The sequence below is a fragment of the Eutrigla gurnardus genome (genome assembly GCF_963514095.1).
Source record: "Eutrigla gurnardus genome assembly, chromosome: 23".
NCBI classification, from domain to species: domain Eukaryota; kingdom Metazoa; phylum Chordata; class Actinopteri; order Perciformes; family Triglidae; genus Eutrigla; species Eutrigla gurnardus.
In genome coordinates this window covers 1,069,958-1,087,199 of record NC_139934.1, presented here as the reverse complement: position 1 = coordinate 1,087,199, position 17,242 = coordinate 1,069,958, and the positions used below count along the sequence as shown (strand labels likewise).

General features: G+C 44.4%; 3 protein-coding genes across 3 annotated transcripts; 2 read left to right on the top strand and 1 right to left on the bottom strand.

The window, feature by feature from the left end:
- Positions 1 to 315: 315 nt before the first annotated feature.
- fga (fibrinogen alpha chain) lies at positions 316 to 5,412 on the top strand. Its single transcript, XM_084003487.1, has 7 exons — positions 316 to 475; positions 576 to 759; positions 975 to 1,120; positions 1,644 to 1,742; positions 2,276 to 2,437; positions 3,284 to 3,890; positions 4,473 to 5,412. The coding sequence occupies exons 1-7, from the start codon at positions 404 to 406 to the stop codon at positions 5,174 to 5,176; spliced, it is 1,974 nt and encodes a 657-aa protein (XP_083859613.1). The 5' UTR covers positions 316 to 403; the 3' UTR covers positions 5,177 to 5,412.
- A 1,122-nt stretch (positions 5,413 to 6,534) lies between these two features.
- Positions 6,535 to 9,568, top strand: LOC311009365 (fibrinogen alpha chain). The gene is made up of 4 exons (XM_084003488.1): positions 6,535 to 6,687; positions 7,802 to 7,985; positions 8,821 to 8,966; positions 9,094 to 9,568. Exons 1-4 carry the CDS (start codon positions 6,589 to 6,591, stop codon positions 9,421 to 9,423), a joined length of 759 nt encoding a protein of 252 aa, XP_083859614.1. The 5' UTR covers positions 6,535 to 6,588; the 3' UTR covers positions 9,424 to 9,568.
- Positions 9,569 to 10,248: 680 nt separating this feature from the next.
- Positions 10,249 to 16,658, bottom strand: fgb (fibrinogen beta chain). The gene is made up of 12 exons (XM_084003460.1): positions 16,572 to 16,658; positions 15,885 to 15,985; positions 15,373 to 15,472; positions 14,828 to 14,896; positions 14,589 to 14,703; positions 14,027 to 14,133; positions 13,817 to 13,931; positions 13,365 to 13,484; positions 13,137 to 13,259; positions 12,593 to 12,687; positions 11,069 to 11,259; positions 10,249 to 10,858 (listed from the first exon to the last, which is right to left on the bottom strand). Exons 3-12 carry the CDS (start codon positions 15,373 to 15,375, stop codon positions 10,624 to 10,626), a joined length of 1,173 nt encoding a protein of 390 aa, XP_083859586.1. The 5' UTR covers positions 15,376 to 15,472; positions 15,885 to 15,985; positions 16,572 to 16,658; the 3' UTR covers positions 10,249 to 10,623.
- Between the last annotated feature and the right edge of the window lie 584 nt (positions 16,659 to 17,242).

Here is a 17,242-nt window from a genome sequence, read left to right as displayed (position 1 = left end):
CGGACCTCTGACCCGGTGAGTCACGGGTGGTCCGGCTCTTGAAATGAGGCAGCGATGAGGCGGAGGGTCATTCAGCAGAGATGCAGAGACTCAACGTGATCGTCGGCCTCGCTCTGATTTGTGTGGCTTCAACGCTGGTGAGTTCAAACACTATCAGGACTCTGAAACTCTCACAGTGTAGCTTTACTTTACTTATCATTTAATAATATGATAATACATTTTATGTCATGTTTTCATGTATGTCATGTAAATGATATCATTGTGGTCACTTTTCTCACTATTGAACCTCATTTAAATCTCATCTGTTATTTATTAGATTTCTATAATTGTGCACCAAACATTAAATTGAGCTGTTCCTGCCCCCCAGGGCCACAGCCCGGTGGACCCCAGAGGAGCCCGACCCATGGAGCAAGGCACCAGATCGGAGAAATGTGCCCATGAGAAGGAGTGGCCTTTCTGCACCGACGACCAATGGGTACAGCTCGCCTTTATTATCTCACCCTCCATGATGTCTCAACCGACACTTAAAAATAATACCATTTAAACAAATGTGTACTTGTCTGTTACCCCTCCAGGGCTCCAAATGCCCGTCGGGCTGCAGGATCCAGGGTCTGATCGACACCTTCGACCACGAGACTCAGACCAGGGTCGAGAAGATCCGCCGCCTCCTGGACCAGAACAAGGCCAAGCACCGGTCCGCCAACCAGCTGTCCAAGACGACCTACGACATCCTGAGGGAGAAGCTCACGCTGGAGACCAGTGAGTCGGTTCACTCTTTATCGTGATTCATCATCATCCGCATTATTTCATCGCTTTCACTCAAATATTATACGTAAAGTGGTTCCAGTGTGTTTAAAGCATTTTAGAACGTGTACATGTTACGTTAAAATGTGTAGCTTTAATATCATTAAAAGTAAAGCAGTTATTTAGCAGGATAATCGTGTTTTAAACTCCGCCTCCTTTTCCTCCGCCAGATGGCGATAACAGCTACTACAACCTGGCCCAGAACCTCCGTCAGAGGATCAGCGACATGAAGGTCAAGATCGACCGCCAGCTGAGGATCCTCGCCGCCCTAAGGGACCGCGTCAAGGACCAGGTGGTCGAGATGCAGCGGCTGGAGGTACGGAGGCTCGGGAGCAGCAAAACAACATGCGCTCTCGGCCTGCAAATGTTGTACGACCTTAAATATACGGCATCGTTGCCATAGAACCCAAATAAAATTAAAAAAAAACAAAATGTCGTTAGAGAAAAGGAGAACATTTTCCTTTTTTTGTTTTTTAAGGAAAATTAACAATATTTTGGTAATTGACAGTCAACTACCTCAAATATGTCTTGAGCATATTAATATTGTACATCCTTGTTTAAACACTTTCGATGTCGACTTCTTTTCATTGAAATTATCTTTGTCCAAATATTTGACCATTTAATTCCCTTCAGGCCATGAATTTAAATGTGCTCATGTTCCATATTTACACTTTTACATTTAATTGAATAATTAATTCTCTCTGCATCATTCTTGTAAGGCGGTTTTAGCTTCAGCTCTCTGGTTATGATGACATCATATTTATGCCTAATTAAAAGAGTTGTTTCCGGTGTTTAATGGCCTGGTTTACTGCGTTTCTAACCCTTTCTCCTCCTTGCAGGTCGATATCGACATCAAGCTCCGTTCCTGCAAAGGATCCTGCAAAAGCTACACCGAGTACGATGTGGACCAGGAGAGCTATGTGGCCCTGGAGAAACAGGTAAGACTCTGGTGGTCCTACCAGGACCGGATCTAGTTTCCCTCCGAGGACGTTTAACTGGGTCGAAGGTAAAAGACTTCATCACTGTAAAAAGACACATTTTATCCTTAAAAGATCAAACTGATTAAAGATTAAAGGTATGAGACAATTTCAGTTTATTTAATGAGCTTAAATTCAAGGCAATAAATTCATAGATTCAAAGGTTCTGCAGATTAAATAGGTTTTTAGGTTTGTCTCCTAAAACAATAACATACGCCTTCATTTTCATTAAGTTCAGCTGTATAAACGGACTGATGTGGTTTAAAAAAAATGCTAATAATATATTTAAAGGAAGACTAAAATCTTAAGATCTTAAGAAAAAAAGAAAAGTAAAACACCACATTAATGAAATAATCATCATTTTTCTTTGGACGACAAAGCTAATAAAAGCTATAAAAGCTTATTGTGAAGCTGGATTTCTTCCCAGGAAATTCACGTTTTTCTGCTCTGCTGGATTCTGGTGAGAAGCCGCCTCCCCTTTCTTTCTGTCGCAGGTCAACCAGTTGGACTCCCAGTCTGGCCAGACCGTGACGGCCGTGCGGACGCTGTACGTGATGAAGAGCCGGCCGCTGCAGGGCGTCAACGTGGACAGCAACTACAAGTCTCTGGACGTGGGCGGCAACGCGGGACAGCAGAGGACGGACGTGTTCGAAGACGTGAGGAAGCCTTTACTCTCCAGCCGAGACCTCTTTATCCAAATTCTTGAAAAAAAAGTTTACCTGAAAATCTTAAAAAAAGGGGTTTTATTTTCCAGTAGATGAAGCTCTTTATTTTTTCATCAGACTAATAGGAAGTAGCGTATTCTGGGACGGCTGCACGGTGGTGTAGTGGGTAGCACTGTCGCCTCACAGCGAGAGGATCCGGGGTTCGATTCCCGGGCCCGTGGTCGTTCTGTGTGGAGTTTGCATGATCTCCCCGTGTAAGCGTGGGTTCTCTCTGGGTTCTCCGGCTTCCTCCCACAGTCCAAAGACATGCAGGATGGGGATAGGTTCATTGATTACTCTCAATTGCCCGTAGGTGTGAATGGTTGTTTGTCTCTACATGTTAGCCCTGTGATAGACTGGTTACCTGTCCAGGTGAACCCTGCCTTCGCCCAATAGGCAGCGGGGATCGGCTCCAGCCCCCCCGCGACCCTGAATACAGGATAAGCGGTAGACAATGGATGGATGGTATTCTGGGACTATTTTCAGCGGCGGATGAATCCACATTTGGTGGGATTGAGATTAAATAAAGTGCAGTGGCGGTTTAGCTAGTTTAGCGTCATTGTTGATCTACTTTTCTGCCGATTTATTGACATGAGAAATCCAGAAAATCATTGGGCAATGAGAATTTTGAGTTTTTATATGCAAAATATTACTAAGAAGAGTTTTTTGGGTTTATTGTAATAAAAAAATCAACCCTTCACACGTACCGGCATCAAAACAGGAAGGAAGTTGGTTTTAAGCAGTAAAGCGATTTGATTGGCTGCCTGGGCCGAGTGTGACGAGCGTTTCCGTCCGCAGGTGAAGGCGGTGGCGTTGGTCCTGGAGTCGGAAGGTTCCCCGTCGTCCCCGGCTACCATCTCCAAGGACTCAGGTACATCCTACTCTTCGTCGTCCTCCGTCACGTCGTCTAAATCCATCACCGAGCTGGGAGGCGACGGCAGCGATGGCCTCGGTACGGGCCTCGCCCCTCAGTCCGGCTCCACCCACCACACCTCCACCTCCGTCTCCTGCACCAAGACCATCAAGACGGTGGTCACCCACACGAAGGACGGCCCGGTGGAGGAGCGCCACGAGGTGATGGAGGGCGGCCCCGAGTGCAAGAACCTGCCGGACCTCACCCAGGATTCGTTTGACTCCCTCTTCCCCGGCTTCTCCTCCTCCTCCTCCTCCTCCTCTTCCTCCTCGTCCTTCTCCTCTTCTGTTGGAACCAAGACCGTCCACAGCAGTGGCACCAAGGGAAGCCTTTTAGACACCAAAACCCACTTCGGGAACCCATTCGACGCAGACTTCGGTGACGACCTCGGCATGTTCGGAACGGGCAACGTGGAGGATGACCACCCGGACGTCCACGCCCGCAGCCTGGCGACCAAACGTACCGAGCGCCAGGCCGATTATGTAGGAAAAGGTACCAAAACATCCGACGTGGAGTAAAACAACAAAACCTACACGGGCCGGCGTGCTTTAGCGTCAGCTAGCTTCGCTAGCTAGCCTTATGTACCAAAAAAATATGAAGCGAACAGAGTCGTCGTTATTGTTTGAGGGTAAAAGATTTTCACGTTCAGCACGATGCGTTTAATTGTAATTGTAAAGTCAGGTCTTTGTGTCATCTGAGAGAAAGGACGCAAATCTTTGGGCTCTTTTTAAAAAAAAATGTTGTCTTTTTACAAAGCTAAATCTGGAGGTCGACAAAAAAATAACACATTAGCCATTTTGCATTGAAAGTAGCTGTTAGCACGCTAATGGCCAGAATACATCGGAGACCAAGTAGCGGGTCGCATTTAGGGGCTAGCCAGTAGTCTTTTCTCCTGTTTGAGATCAATGTCTATTTATCGATACAATTAATCAAAGTGCACATTTAGTCTCCAACAGAACCCCACTAGCCTTAAACACATTTCTAGGGGTCACCAAACGCAAATTGGCAACACTGGGGTTTGGGGAAGTTACGTTTCGCCGAGCCGGCGCTAACTCGCCCCTCTATTTTTCGCAGATTGCGTGGACGTCCGCCAGAACCACCTGAACGGGGAAACGAGCGGCCTGTTTAAGATCAGACCCGGCGGCACGGGCTCCGCCCCTGTAGTTGTGGTGTACTGCCAGCAGGAGGGGCTACTGGGCGGGTGGTTGTTAGTCCAGCAGCGGGAGAGCGCCGTGCTCAGCTTCAACCGCACCTGGGCCGAGTACCGCGGCGGCTTCGGCTCGGTGGACGCGGCGGGCGCGGGGGGATTCTGGCTCGGCAACCAGAACCTCCACCTGCTGACGAGCCGTGGCGAGACCATGCTGAGGGTGGAGCTGGAGGACTGGGAAGGGGGCGTGGCCAATGCGGAGTACACGGTCAGGGTCGGCTCGGAGGAGGAGGGGTACCCGCTGCACGTGTCCCAGTACACCGGGGACGCTGGCGACGCCCTGGGGGCCGGCGGCGCGGGGGCCAAGCGGTCCCACGCCGGGATGAAGTTCAGCACCTTCGACCGAGACAACGACGCGTGGGAGGAGAGTTGCGCCAAGGTCTACGGGGGCGGCTGGTGGTACAACAACTGCCAGGCGGCGAACCTGAACGGCGTTTATTACAGAGGCGTGTACGAGCCGGAGAAAAACGCTGCGTACGAGATCCTGAACGGCGTTGTGTGGTCCACGTTTAAACCGACCAACTACAGCCTGAAAAAGGTCCGGATGTTCATACGACCGACCGCGTTTTAAACCGATAACTTAACAAAAATAGACTTTTGTGGATTCAAGGCCAAAAGAGACGTTCGAGCCCAACGATCAGCGTCTGTTGATTTTGTCCGTTAACCATTGAGAGAGTGCAGCGTGGGCGTTTCCTTGTATGGATGTGTGTGATGTCACTGACCTGTTTATCTCAGCAGTGTTCTCGGGACCCGATGTTTCCAGTGTACGAACTCCGCTCAATCAATAAAGATTCACTGTTCACTTCAGCTGCTCTGGTTCGTCGTGTTTTCTTTTACATTTATTGGTTGAAATCTTTTGCACTCACCGTGAAAGTAATGTTACAAATACACAAAATATTACAAAACATGCCTATAGAAGTATTCAAATTATTAATTTTTATATATTGTAAAAAATCTTTTAATCAGAAAAAACACTTTTTTTAATGTATTAATTTTAACTATTAATGTATGAGATATCTTGATTGTAGAATATTTTATTTTATTTTGAAACACTTTATGACACATAAATATGCTTTTAATTTGACATAATCAATTAAAAAATTTGTCAAAATCACCAAATTTGCCCAATTTAAAAAAAAAACATCACACATGTGCAGATATTTGACCCTTGACCTCTCACATACTCTGTCAACTACCAAATAAATGTCCGCCATAATCATTTTCACGAATGTTATTTTCTGCCAAAAACGAGGATTTTTCTTATTTGTTGTAGGCAATTTAAAAATGTTTCACTGCAACTAAACTGTAAGTGGAAATATATGTATTCAAATAAAAAAGAAATCTAAAGCATCACACTGAAATAAAGACAAGTTGTGAGTTAACTCGCCTATAAATATGTTTGCAGAGTCAACTATTTCATTCATCGTGTTTGACATAAAATATTATATTGTGTAAAAACTGTTTCATTCAGCAACTTATTCAAGTAATACAAATACATCTTTTACAAATGTACACACATTTATATTGTCAGAATTCACCAAAAGTGTCACTTTATTTTCTTTTTATGTTTTAGGAACATTTGGAGGCAACAATGAAACCTGTTTGTTTTTAATTTTGTCCCAGAGAGATCGGAGCCCACATAGGGGTCCACGTAGGGGTTAGGGTCCACACAGGGGCCCCTCTGTGTAGGTATCCTGTTTAAGTAGCCATCATATACCTTCCAAAAATAATAACACACAGCAGCAATTAAAATGTTTATTATGACACAGATGTACATTTCATCAAACCAACTAATTTCAGTGATTGTAAATACAAATCAAAAAGTAAAAGAAAAGTCATGAAAAGCAGTTTTGGATCGTCTTTTTATAACTAAAACATTGACGTTCACAGCATGACGTTGTGTTTGATGTAAACTGCGGTTGAAGGGGAACTGACCTGTTTTTTTTCTGTTTGCTTTGTTTGTTTGCAGTTTGTGTGAGGCTGATGAGGCGGCAGGATAAAGATGGCCGACAGCCATCCGGTCACATGGATGGGGGTTGTCCGGTGACATCGGACGTTGCTCTGTGCTCCGATGATGACTGGGTGAGCAAAACCAAGTTGATCCGCCAATCAATGAAGGACACGAACCAGTGGAGTGACAGATATTTGCAGTGACATTTTCTGCCGATTCAGTATTTTCTGCCAATGCTGCAAATCAAGCTTCCTTCTCCTGTGTTGAAATATGTTGTTGTTTTTTTTAAATCAATCAATCATCTTTGAGTACAAAAGTCACTTTGCTTCTGGAACATTTGAGTGATAAAAGATAAATGTGTAATCAGCTGTCAGTGTTGGGAGTAACGCGTTACAAAAGTAATGCATTACTGTAATGCATTACGTTTTGCTGTAACGCGGTAATGTAAGGCATTACAAAAAAAAACTGGTAATATTTTACTCGGTACAAATCTCAGTAACGCGCGTTACAATGCATTTTAAACCCGAAATCAATCGACTCTACATTCGCGATCGCGAGATGGGCATACGCTCCACTTTTGGAAAAGTGTGAAAGCCGGTCCGTGTAACTCTACACTATGTTAATGAAGCGCTGTTGTTAGCAGGCTCCATGAGCTGGACACCGACTCACGGAGCGGCTCCCGGCTCCCCTAAATGTCTCAGGTAGGCTTTCAGGTAATTTCGCCCTGTTATTTCATCCCCGAATCCCATTCATGAACACAATATCTAATATCAGTTAACAGGTCGTTTTCGGTTTCTCGTTTTCCGTTTTTTAAACGAATAACACGATACGAGTCATTTTCCGTTTTTCGTTCTTTTATTTTGAAGCGAAAAACATCACATCCTGCTGTGTAATGAGCTGCATTGAACACAAGAAGATCTATTGAGAACAAAAAATCCATATTTCCTTTTATTTTGGCCAAAAGTAATGCAAAAGTAATGTAAAAGTAGTGTAATGCCTTACAATTCAAAGACAGTAATATTGTAATGTAACTAATTACTTTGAAATGACAGTAACAAGTAATAAATAATGCATTACGCTTTTGAAGTAACTTGCCCAACACTATCAGCTGTTATCAGACGGGTTAAAGGCAGCCTGCTGCACCGACGACCCCTAGTGGCCGTTGTTATTATGACAGGAGCAGAGGAGGAAGTCGGGTCTGTTGCTACCCCTCACCCGGCAAAACCCCGGTGTTCCTCTCTGAAGGAGTCCAAGTGCCCGTCTGGCTGCCGACTCCAGGGTCTGATCTCCCAGACGGATTGCAGCGTGGCGAGGAGGCTGAGGACAGTGTGTGAGTCGGCGAGGAGGTACGAGGACGCGGCGGAGGACACCATGGCGGCGATGACCAGCATCTACAGCTACTACCGGAGGGTCTTCATCAACAGACACTGTGAGACAGGCTCTGGTGGGATGTGAGACGGGCTCTGGTGGGGTGTGAGACGGGCTCTGGTGGGGTGTGAGACGGGCTCTGGTGGGGTGTGAGACGGGCTCTGGTGGGATGTGAGACGGGCTCTGGTGGGATGTGAGACGGGCTCTGGTGGGGTGTGAGACGGGCTCCGGTGGGATGTGAGACGGGCTCTGGTGGGGTGTGAGACGGGCTCTGGTGGGGTGTGAGACGGGCTCTGGTGGGGTGTGAGACGGGCTCTGGTGGGATGTGAGACGGGCTCTGGTGGGGTGTGAGACGGGCTCTGGTGGGATGTGAGACGGGCTCTGGTGGGGTGTGAGACGGGCTCTGGTGGGATGTGAGACGGGCTCTGGTGGGATGTGAGACGGGCTCTGGTGGGGTGTGAGACGGGCTCTGGTGGGATGTGAGACGGGCTCTGGTGGGATGTGAGACGGGCTCTGGTGGGGTGTGAGACGGGCTCTGGTGGGATGTGAGACGGGCTCTGGTGGGGTGTGAGACGGGCTCTGGTGGGATGTGAGACGGGCTCTGGTGGGGTGTGAGACGGGCTCTGGTGGGATGTGAGACGGGCTCTGGTGGGGTGTGAGACGGGCTCTGGTGGGATGTGAGACGGGCTCTGGTGGGGTGTGAGAGGGGCTCTGGTGGGGTGTGAGACGGGCTCTGGTGGGGTGTGAGATGGGCTCTGGTGGGATGTGAGACGGGCTCTGGTGGGGTGTGAGACGGGCTCTGGTGGGATGTGAGACGGGCTCTGGTGGGGTGTGAGACGGGCTCTGGTGGGGTGTGAGACGGGCTGCTGGCTGATTAACTCCATGTCCGTCTGCAGTCTCCGAGCTGAAGTTCGTGGAGGACGCCGACGGATTGGCCAGGAACCTCTCGTTGCTACGGCAACGGTCGTCACGGCTTGCGACGCAGCTGACAGAGCTGAAGAGAGGCGTCCGCAAACAAGTGCGGGACTTGTATCGAACCGAGGTGAGACCCGGGGGAGAGGCTGTCTTATCCTCAGCTCCACACAGTAATACTACTGAAGAACTGTGTGATGTCATATCCTGTCAACCTTTTTAGGAGAACCACGTTAAGTGTTGCTTTACGCCACCAGGTGGAGATCGACATGCAGCTGCGAGCGTGCTCCGGATCCTGCCGGTCAGCGTTAACATTAAGCATCGACCATCTCGCCTATCGGACCCTTCAGATCGACGTGGACCAGGGGAACCTGGGGGACCAGAGGGACCAGACCCTCCACCAGAGAAAGAAGTCCGCCACGCCTCCAGAACACATACCACGTGTGAGGCTGCAGCTGGCGGACGTCGGGCCGCCGCCTGGCGACTACAAGAGCATCCCGGCGGTCCGGAGAGAACTGTTGACCCAGTTTGAGGACATCAGACAGAACCAGCTGGTCCTGGAGGATCTGGTTCCGGCAGAAGTTTGACGGGTCACCGTGGGAGGAGACGATGGGTGTTTCTGCAACACCACCGCTGCTTTTATCTCTGTTTGCTGATGACGCCACGCTTTCTGTTCACAACTGACATTTCTAAAAAAAATCACTTTTCACGGGAAACGCTCAATAAATAACACGTAAATTAAAACTTTTTTTTATGGAAGTCACTGAATGTATTATCATTCAATATTGTCTGTCTTCACTGGTAAAAACATTTAAATTTAAAAGCTAACAAACATCAACTACAGACCAAAAAAAACTGTTATTTCCCCCCATTTTTAGATGATCTTGAATCTCTCCTGTTGGACTGATTCATTTTTGGACGTTGCTGTATATATTATATATCTTTATATATTATACAATACTTACCATTTAATTCACACATTATAGTACTATAGTAGTTTTTTTAATGATATATTACATTTGATCCACATACATTTGATGTTCTGCTGGATTATTATTTTATTATTATTATTATTGCATTAGCCCTTATTGTATCTCATACTATGTAAGTAACACAGCATATATTATATTCTATCTTGCTAAATTAATACAGACAACTTTCTTAATCCCAGTATATATTACTTTAGTGTACACTGTTCACATAAATACTAGTTGTATGTACCTCTTCATTTATTTATTTTTGTTTTGACTTAATAAATAAACTTGATTGTCAGAACATACTTTTTTGTTTCCTCTTATGTTATTTATGTTTTATTTTGACAGGCTTACAACAAGGAAGGATTCAGCTTCCTGTCCAAAGCCACTTTAAAGGGAAGTAAAACTGTAAAAAAAACGACCAGAGCAGACAGGAAGTATGTTCCTCAATGTGTTTATTGAGTAGCGGAGGACAGTTGAGACGTCAACTCGTCCCAGTGTTTCACTCTGAAGACGTCACACATCACCAGACAGATCACAGCACCACTTGTTCATGCTCATTTTATAAACGGATTACATCTTCAGCTCTTTTTCACATCATGATTCGCTGTTAGTTGTGTGTAAATGTGGGTGTCATCAGCATAAAGGTTAGCGCTAAAATAAAAGACACACTTGTTTATTCATTTAACGTTGATTTAGTGATGAGTTGAGTAGGTGGCTCCATTTTGGCCCCCCCAAGCACTTACTTTGGTGTCTTTTATTTTGGCGGTTTCCTTCCTGTGTGCGTGTGTGTGTGGCGTTTTTCCGATGTGATTAATTGTTGGGGGCGAAGTACGGCCTGATCTTCATGCCGATGGCCTTCAGTGAATACCAGCTCCCCTTCCAGTTCATCCACACCACGCCGTCGTCCGTGCCGTGCTTGGCCATGTGACTCGTGTAGGCTCCGCCCATGTAGTATCGGCCGTTGGGATTGGCCGAGTGGCAGCGGTTGTACCACCAGCCGCCGCCGTCCTCCCTGGCGCACTGTTTGGAGGGATCCCCTGGGGTCCTGGTTCGGAGGAAAAAGGGGCTTAGTTATACGAGAACCCGACACCGATGAAGCTGATTTAACGTGAACTTTACTTGTGCAGCTAGTTGACCAATGGCAAACTGAGAAATGAAGCTATTTTAGCTTATTAGCTGAGCTACAGCAGCTACTTTTAGCTAATGTAGGGTTGTTCGAATCCGGGAGTCGATGGTAGAAAATAAAGACATTTACCAGTTGTCGTTGTCTCGGTCGTAGGTGCTGAACATCATACTGTTGTGAATGGTCATCGTGCGGTTTTCACCGAAGAGTTGCAGGGATCCTTCCAGGAAACAGTTGCCAGCGTTACCCGAGTAACCGTCAACCGCCATCACGTAGTTGGACGCCTCTGACTGGATGGTGAACTGCTGATACTGGGCGTAGACCTACACGGAGGGTTTGGGGAGAATTCAGTTCCAGCTCCTGAAGCTTAATGTGTTCATTGTGAAACAGTACATTGCAAACAAGGAAACACTGGGAAACGTCGGAAACAAGACTTTTATTATGGCATACAATACTCATTTACATTTTTTAGGACTGAATATACGATGACTTTTTTTCAAGATGCTGTAGTATGACTTGTTGTTTTTGAAATATTTGACCATGGCTTTTTATGCCTGTTTTGACTCACAAGCGATACGAGCGATTTTTAATGAACATTTTATGAATTTTTACTCATTTGGACTCATTGCACTGAGACTTTGATTGACAAGCAATATACAAGCATATGTTATGACTTTTAAATCACTTTTACAACATGTAATGAATTTTGTCGATTTTTCACTTTTTTTTCGACATGCTATAGTATGACTTTTTTTTCCCCCAAAATATGTGACCATGGCTTTTTATGCCTGTTTTGGAATCTCTACACTCAGACTTGGCGCGACAAGCGATACGAGCGATTTGTATGACTTTTTAATATTTTTTATTAATTTATTTTGACCGACTTTTTCGTCAATACGACATGCTATAGTATGACTTTACTTTTAGGAAAATACGACTTAGGCTTCTTTTTTTAAAGGTGATTTTCTTGCATAGACACCTTTTTATTTAGCAGTGGACAGAGAGGAAACATGGGGGAGAGAGGGGGACGTGACATGCAGCATAGAACCTCCAGCCGGGATTCGAACCAGTGTGATCTCCATATATGTTTACATGGGTAAAGGGCATGCACTCTAACCACTAGACCACCTGCAAGCCATGACAACCCCTTATATGACTTATTTGGACTCGGTACACTTAGACTTTGATTGACACGCGATATATAAGCATACGTTATGACTTTTAAATCACTTTTACAACATTTTATGAATTTTGTCGATTTTTCATTTTTTTTTCGACATGCTATAGTATGACTTTTTTTTTCCCTGAAAAATTTGACCATGGCTTTTTATGCCTGTTTTGGAATCTCTACACTCAGACTTAGTGCGACAAGCGATACGAGCGATTTTTATGGCTTTTTAATATTTTAAAAAAAAAATTCAGGAATTTATTTTTCGTGAATATTCTTCATGCTATAGTATGACCTTTTTTATTAGAAAAAAATCACTAAGGCTTCTTTTTAAGGTTTTCTCCTGGCATAGACACCTTTTTATTTTTTCAGTGGACAGAGAGGAAACATGGGAGAGAGAGGGGGATGTGACATGCAGCATAGGACCTCCAGACTAACCCTCACTTCAGACTTGACATGACAAGCGATATGAGCTGTTGAGGACTCACCTTGGCTCCTGTCCAGTCCTCCATCTCAATGAGAACCTCAGTGGGGCCCATCTTGGTCAACTGACTGATGCGGTCATTCCCCAGCCAGTATTCACCTGTCACATGACCAAAGACAAACTCAAGTAATAATGCTGGATATGAATAGGTGTGACATGTCTTAGATAACAAAATGGTTTCCACCAGTGGTGGAAAAAGTATTGAGATTTTTTTACTCAAGTAATAGTAGCAATATTACAGTGTAGAAACACCAACTTTTTGGTGATAATATTTTCAATATTAATGTGAGCGTGAATGGTTGTCTGTCTCTATGTGTTAGCCCTGTGATAGCCCCCACCCCCCACCGCGACCCTGAATACAGGATAAGCGGTAGACAATGGATGGATTTTCAATATTCACCTCTGACATCTAGAGTACAAGTACAAAATTAGCAGAAAATTGAAAGACTCAAGTGGAGTACAAGTACCTCAAAATTGTAGTACACTAGTTTAATAAATGTACTTAGTCACTTCCCCCCCTACTGGTCCCCTTCAACAGTCTTTCTTACCTGGAGTCTCACAGTGACCCTTGCCAGCGTCGAAGGCGATGTTGCCGAAACCGCGTCGATATTCATCCCAACGTCGGCCGAAGTCCACACTGCCGTCCATCCTGTTCTGGATGAGAAGCCATCCTAAGGAGAAAAAAAATAAGTTCTGCTAAAAACCCAGAGAGACCACCAAAGGCCTTAATATCCAAAACTGAATGTTTAGGCGGCCAAAGTGAGTTCCACTCTCACCTCCATTCTGGGTGGTCTGATCACAGAAGACCTTGTATGAAGGGGATAAGGCGTCGGGCTGGATCAGGTACATCTGGGAGTCTTTTCCTCCGCGACGGAAGATATCCTCACACTCCTTACCTGAACCACACAGCAGAGGTTAAACAAAGGCAAACTAATCCATCACACACATTTAACACTTTTTCTGCATGCTCTTCCCTCATGCTCTCTAGACTTCTATACAACCAGAGAGGAGTCGCCCCCTGGTGGCCAGCAGAGAAGTAGGACCATTTTCTCATAGACTTCTATACAACCAGAGAGGAGTCGCCCCCTGGTGGCCAGCAGAGAGAAGTAGGACCATTTTCTCATAGACTTCTATACAACCAGAGAGGAGTCGCCCCCTGGTGGCCAGCAGAGAAGTAGGACCATTTTCTTATAGACTTCTATAAAACCAGACGGGGCACCACACTTACCAGACACCACCGGTATGGGACAACTGGTCTTGCACGGTTCCAGGCACACCTCCCTCTGGGCCTGGACGGCCTTCTCCAGCTTCTGGATCTTCAGCCTGATCTTGTCCAGGACCCCCTGCAAGACACTCAGACTTAGATATAGACTCAACGTGTTTCCAAGATGAAGCTTTACTTAACTAAAAAGGGAAAAAAGTGTCAGCACTCATTTACCTGCAGCACTCTGATGTTGGAGGGGAAGACAGTGTCCACCGTCTCCTTGATGTAGGCGTGTTGGTCCTCCACCCGATCTGTGTATTCAGTGACCACCCTGTTGTTGTCTGAGATGACGGAGAGATGGATGGACAAGAGGAACAACTTTAAATGTTTAGTTCATAATAACTCCATGCTGTGTTTCACAAGGATTTGTGGGACAGAAAAAATCACTTTTTAATTTGTTTTGATTATTGCATTAACCCATTTAAACAGATGATCACTACATTGAAACTTGTCTGTTTAAGTTTACATCTTTGTGATTAAGTGGACTTGTGTTGCGTAAATGAATTCCTCTGAGAATTCTGAGAAAAAAGAAATCTGAATTCAAGAACATTTTTGCATGTGGTCCTGATTGTCTTCCGTATCGCACCATAGCAAAACTGCAAACGTCAACGTGCCAAGCTTTTAAAAAGTCCTTTTTTTCTGAAAGCTCACATATTAGTGGAAGAGAAAGGGTCCTGATTTCACTGTTCGGACACATTGTGCACGTCACAAACCACAGTCAGGATTTGTTCCTCACCGGTGAAGATCCTCTGCCGCTCCCTCAGGGAACCTGACATGCTGTTGACGTAGTTGAAGACGTTGTTGGAGTTTTGCGTGAGTTCGTCCACCTGAGGCTTCAGTTCGTTAATGCTCTGTGAGAAATGTACACACAAAAGAAAGTCAAGCCCAACGATTCCCTGCATTTAGATTTCAAGCTATTAAACGCAACATTTCAAGAAACAAAAAGAATTAAAATATAATTCCTGTTTTTGTTACCGTCTTGACGTTTCTCTCTTGCTTCACGAGTGTCGTCTTCAGCTCGCAGCCGGTGGGACACAAGACACCCTGGGGGGCGGGACAATCTCTGGTCAGGTGATCAGTGACAGCCATCCACATTTCATTGACCAACCAATCAAACTTTGTTAACAAGTTTGTTAACAAAATATCCATCATGGCTTGAAATGATTATGAAATTGAAACAATAAAGAAAAGTACTTTGTTCACATGTACAAAAACTTTGTTACTGTACTTAAGTAGAATCTTAAGGTATCTTGTAGTTTACTTGAGTATTTATGTCCCTGAGAACTTTTTCACTTTGACTCCCTACATTTAAAAGAAAAATATCTGTACTTTCTACGTTTAGTTTTAATGCCTTTGAGGAGAATTTTCGATGATCTGTTTACTTATTAATAAGACACCAGATTCAGTTCACCTTGTTTAAAGCCAGCCAGTAGAAACGTCCTTCATAGGATACTTTAATTTTGTACTTTGAGTACATTTCTGAGCGTTTGTAAGACATACTAAAGAAACATCCGACCTACCATCTCTTCCGCTGCATGTGTGCATCCTCCTTCATCAGGCTGCTGCTTCTTCTCCTGCTTCTGTCCGGCAACGGGCGCTGGAGTCGGCCGGCCGCGATACCTGACCGAAGGATGGGAAATGTCGCTCATGTTGTCAGATTACAGTAGAACTTCCTACACGACGCTCACGGCACCCAGACGGGGACTATTTTAATACTTATAATGGATCATAAGTAAAAACTGGAGGTTTATTTAAACTCTTAAACAAATATAGCAAAGTGAAAAGTATATTTTTTTTCTCTGAAATTAAGTTTTAATTAGCAGAGAATGGAAATACTCAAGTACAGTATTGAGTAACTACACTTAGTTGCTTTCTACTGCGTTTATCTGTAGTTCGCGTATAAACCCATTATCTTATATCAAATCATAAACTCATCTCAGAAATTCAGATGCACGGTTAGAAGATACTAATACCCTGACAGTAAAAGATGCATACTTCTATATCAAACATGTTTTGATGTGTTTGAGCGTACCGGGCTCCCTGGCTGATGGGTGGGGGGGCATAGCGGTTGGCGGTGTAGCTGTCCCTGCCCCTCGTTACTGGACGGTGACCTCGAGCCCCAAGATCTCCAGTCTGCAGGGAAACAACAGCAAACGAGACAAAATGAAGCAGAATAACTAAATTCATTCATGATCAAACTGTGTTTCAAATTCTCTGCAGGGTTGAAGATTAGTTCTTTGTATTAAGTTCTTTGCAGATGAGCTGTGATTATATTTTAATAATTAAAATCCTTTTTTACCTGTTTATCACTGCTGATCGTCATAAATAAAAATCACCACATTTGTTAAGACGTGTTAATCAAATAATGATGATTAATGCAGTGAACTTCCACTGTTATGATTACAAAGTGGTAAAACTTGCAGATTGTCATGAATTAAATAAAAAAAAAACTACAAATGCAGTTAAATTACAAAATAAATATTTTATCAAATATTATTTTATCAAATATCTAAATCACAATATTTTCCCAGACATTTATATTAATAATATTAATATAAATGCTGTGAACTTCCACTGTTTCAAACATAAAAAAATGTATATTACAGATAAGAACAGTTGTTTACTTACAATTATAAAGTATCTAATGAGACATGATGAATGAATAAAAATAAATGTTATTCCTGATACACATGGTACTTGTAGCAGTAAAAGTACTTACTGTGGCATTCTTTGCTGGTGAGGTGTTGCCGTCCTGTGGGAGATAAATGATATTTAGAATTTATTGAAGATGAAAAGCAAATGTTTCCTGTCATAGTTGTATTTTAAACGGTTGTTTTAAAAATAAAACTACATTATCTGTTATTAATGAGAAAGACTCCATCATGCTGTGACGTGAGTTGTCACATGGTTACGATAAAAAAATAGATACAAATATATTTTTTATTTGAACTAATAGATGTCCCTATGATTACGTAAATAAGATAATTGTTCGTATAATTTTCCACCAGAACAGAAATCTGAACATTCGGCTAAAAAGGGTTCAAACATTTAACAGGGATTCTTCCTGTTTTCCACTCATTCATCTGAATTGACTGAACGGGAGTGATGACATCACCGTGCTGTAGTCGTCATAATCCAGGTCGCCCTGCGTGAAGACGGCCGTCACACACACACACAGCAGCAGCAGCGTCCTCATCGCTCAAAATCAGGTTTCTCTTTCTGAAGAAGTCCTCAGCAGTGCTCCTTCGCTCCTCTTCTGTCCCGGATCCCGCCCGGACCAGCTTTTTATCCGGGGAACTCCGCCCCCAAACCGGCATTGATCCTCCTTAAAACACCGTTTACCCAACATGAGTCAGAGTCCCTTGGTTGACTGAACCGATCGACCGGAGA

Bases quoted from the DNA above. Each gene is read 5' to 3' on its own strand.
- fgb (XM_084003460.1), bottom strand. The intron at 14,134-14,588 runs GTGAGGAACAAA...CCGTCATCTCAG, and splicing joins GCGGCAGAGGATCTTCACCG to ACAACAACAGGGTGGTCACT. The intron at 13,485-13,816 runs GTAAGTGTGGTG...TGTGTGGTTCAG, and splicing joins TCCCATACCGGTGGTGTCTG to GTAAGGAGTGTGAGGATATC.
- fga (XM_084003487.1), top strand. From the start codon at position 404: ATGGAGCAAGGCACCAGATCGGAGAAATGTGCCCATGAGAAGGAGTGG. The intron at 476-575 runs GTACAGCTCGCC...TTACCCCTCCAG, and splicing joins TCTGCACCGACGACCAATGG to GGCTCCAAATGCCCGTCGGG. The intron at 760-974 runs GTGAGTCGGTTC...TTCCTCCGCCAG, and splicing joins GAAGCTCACGCTGGAGACCA to ATGGCGATAACAGCTACTAC.
- LOC311009365 (XM_084003488.1), top strand. From the start codon at position 6,589: ATGAGGCGGCAGGATAAAGATGGCCGACAGCCATCCGGTCACATGGAT. The intron at 6,688-7,801 runs GTGAGCAAAACC...TCCTCTCTGAAG, and splicing joins TGTGCTCCGATGATGACTGG to GAGTCCAAGTGCCCGTCTGG. The intron at 8,967-9,093 runs GTGAGACCCGGG...TTACGCCACCAG, and splicing joins GGGACTTGTATCGAACCGAG to GTGGAGATCGACATGCAGCT.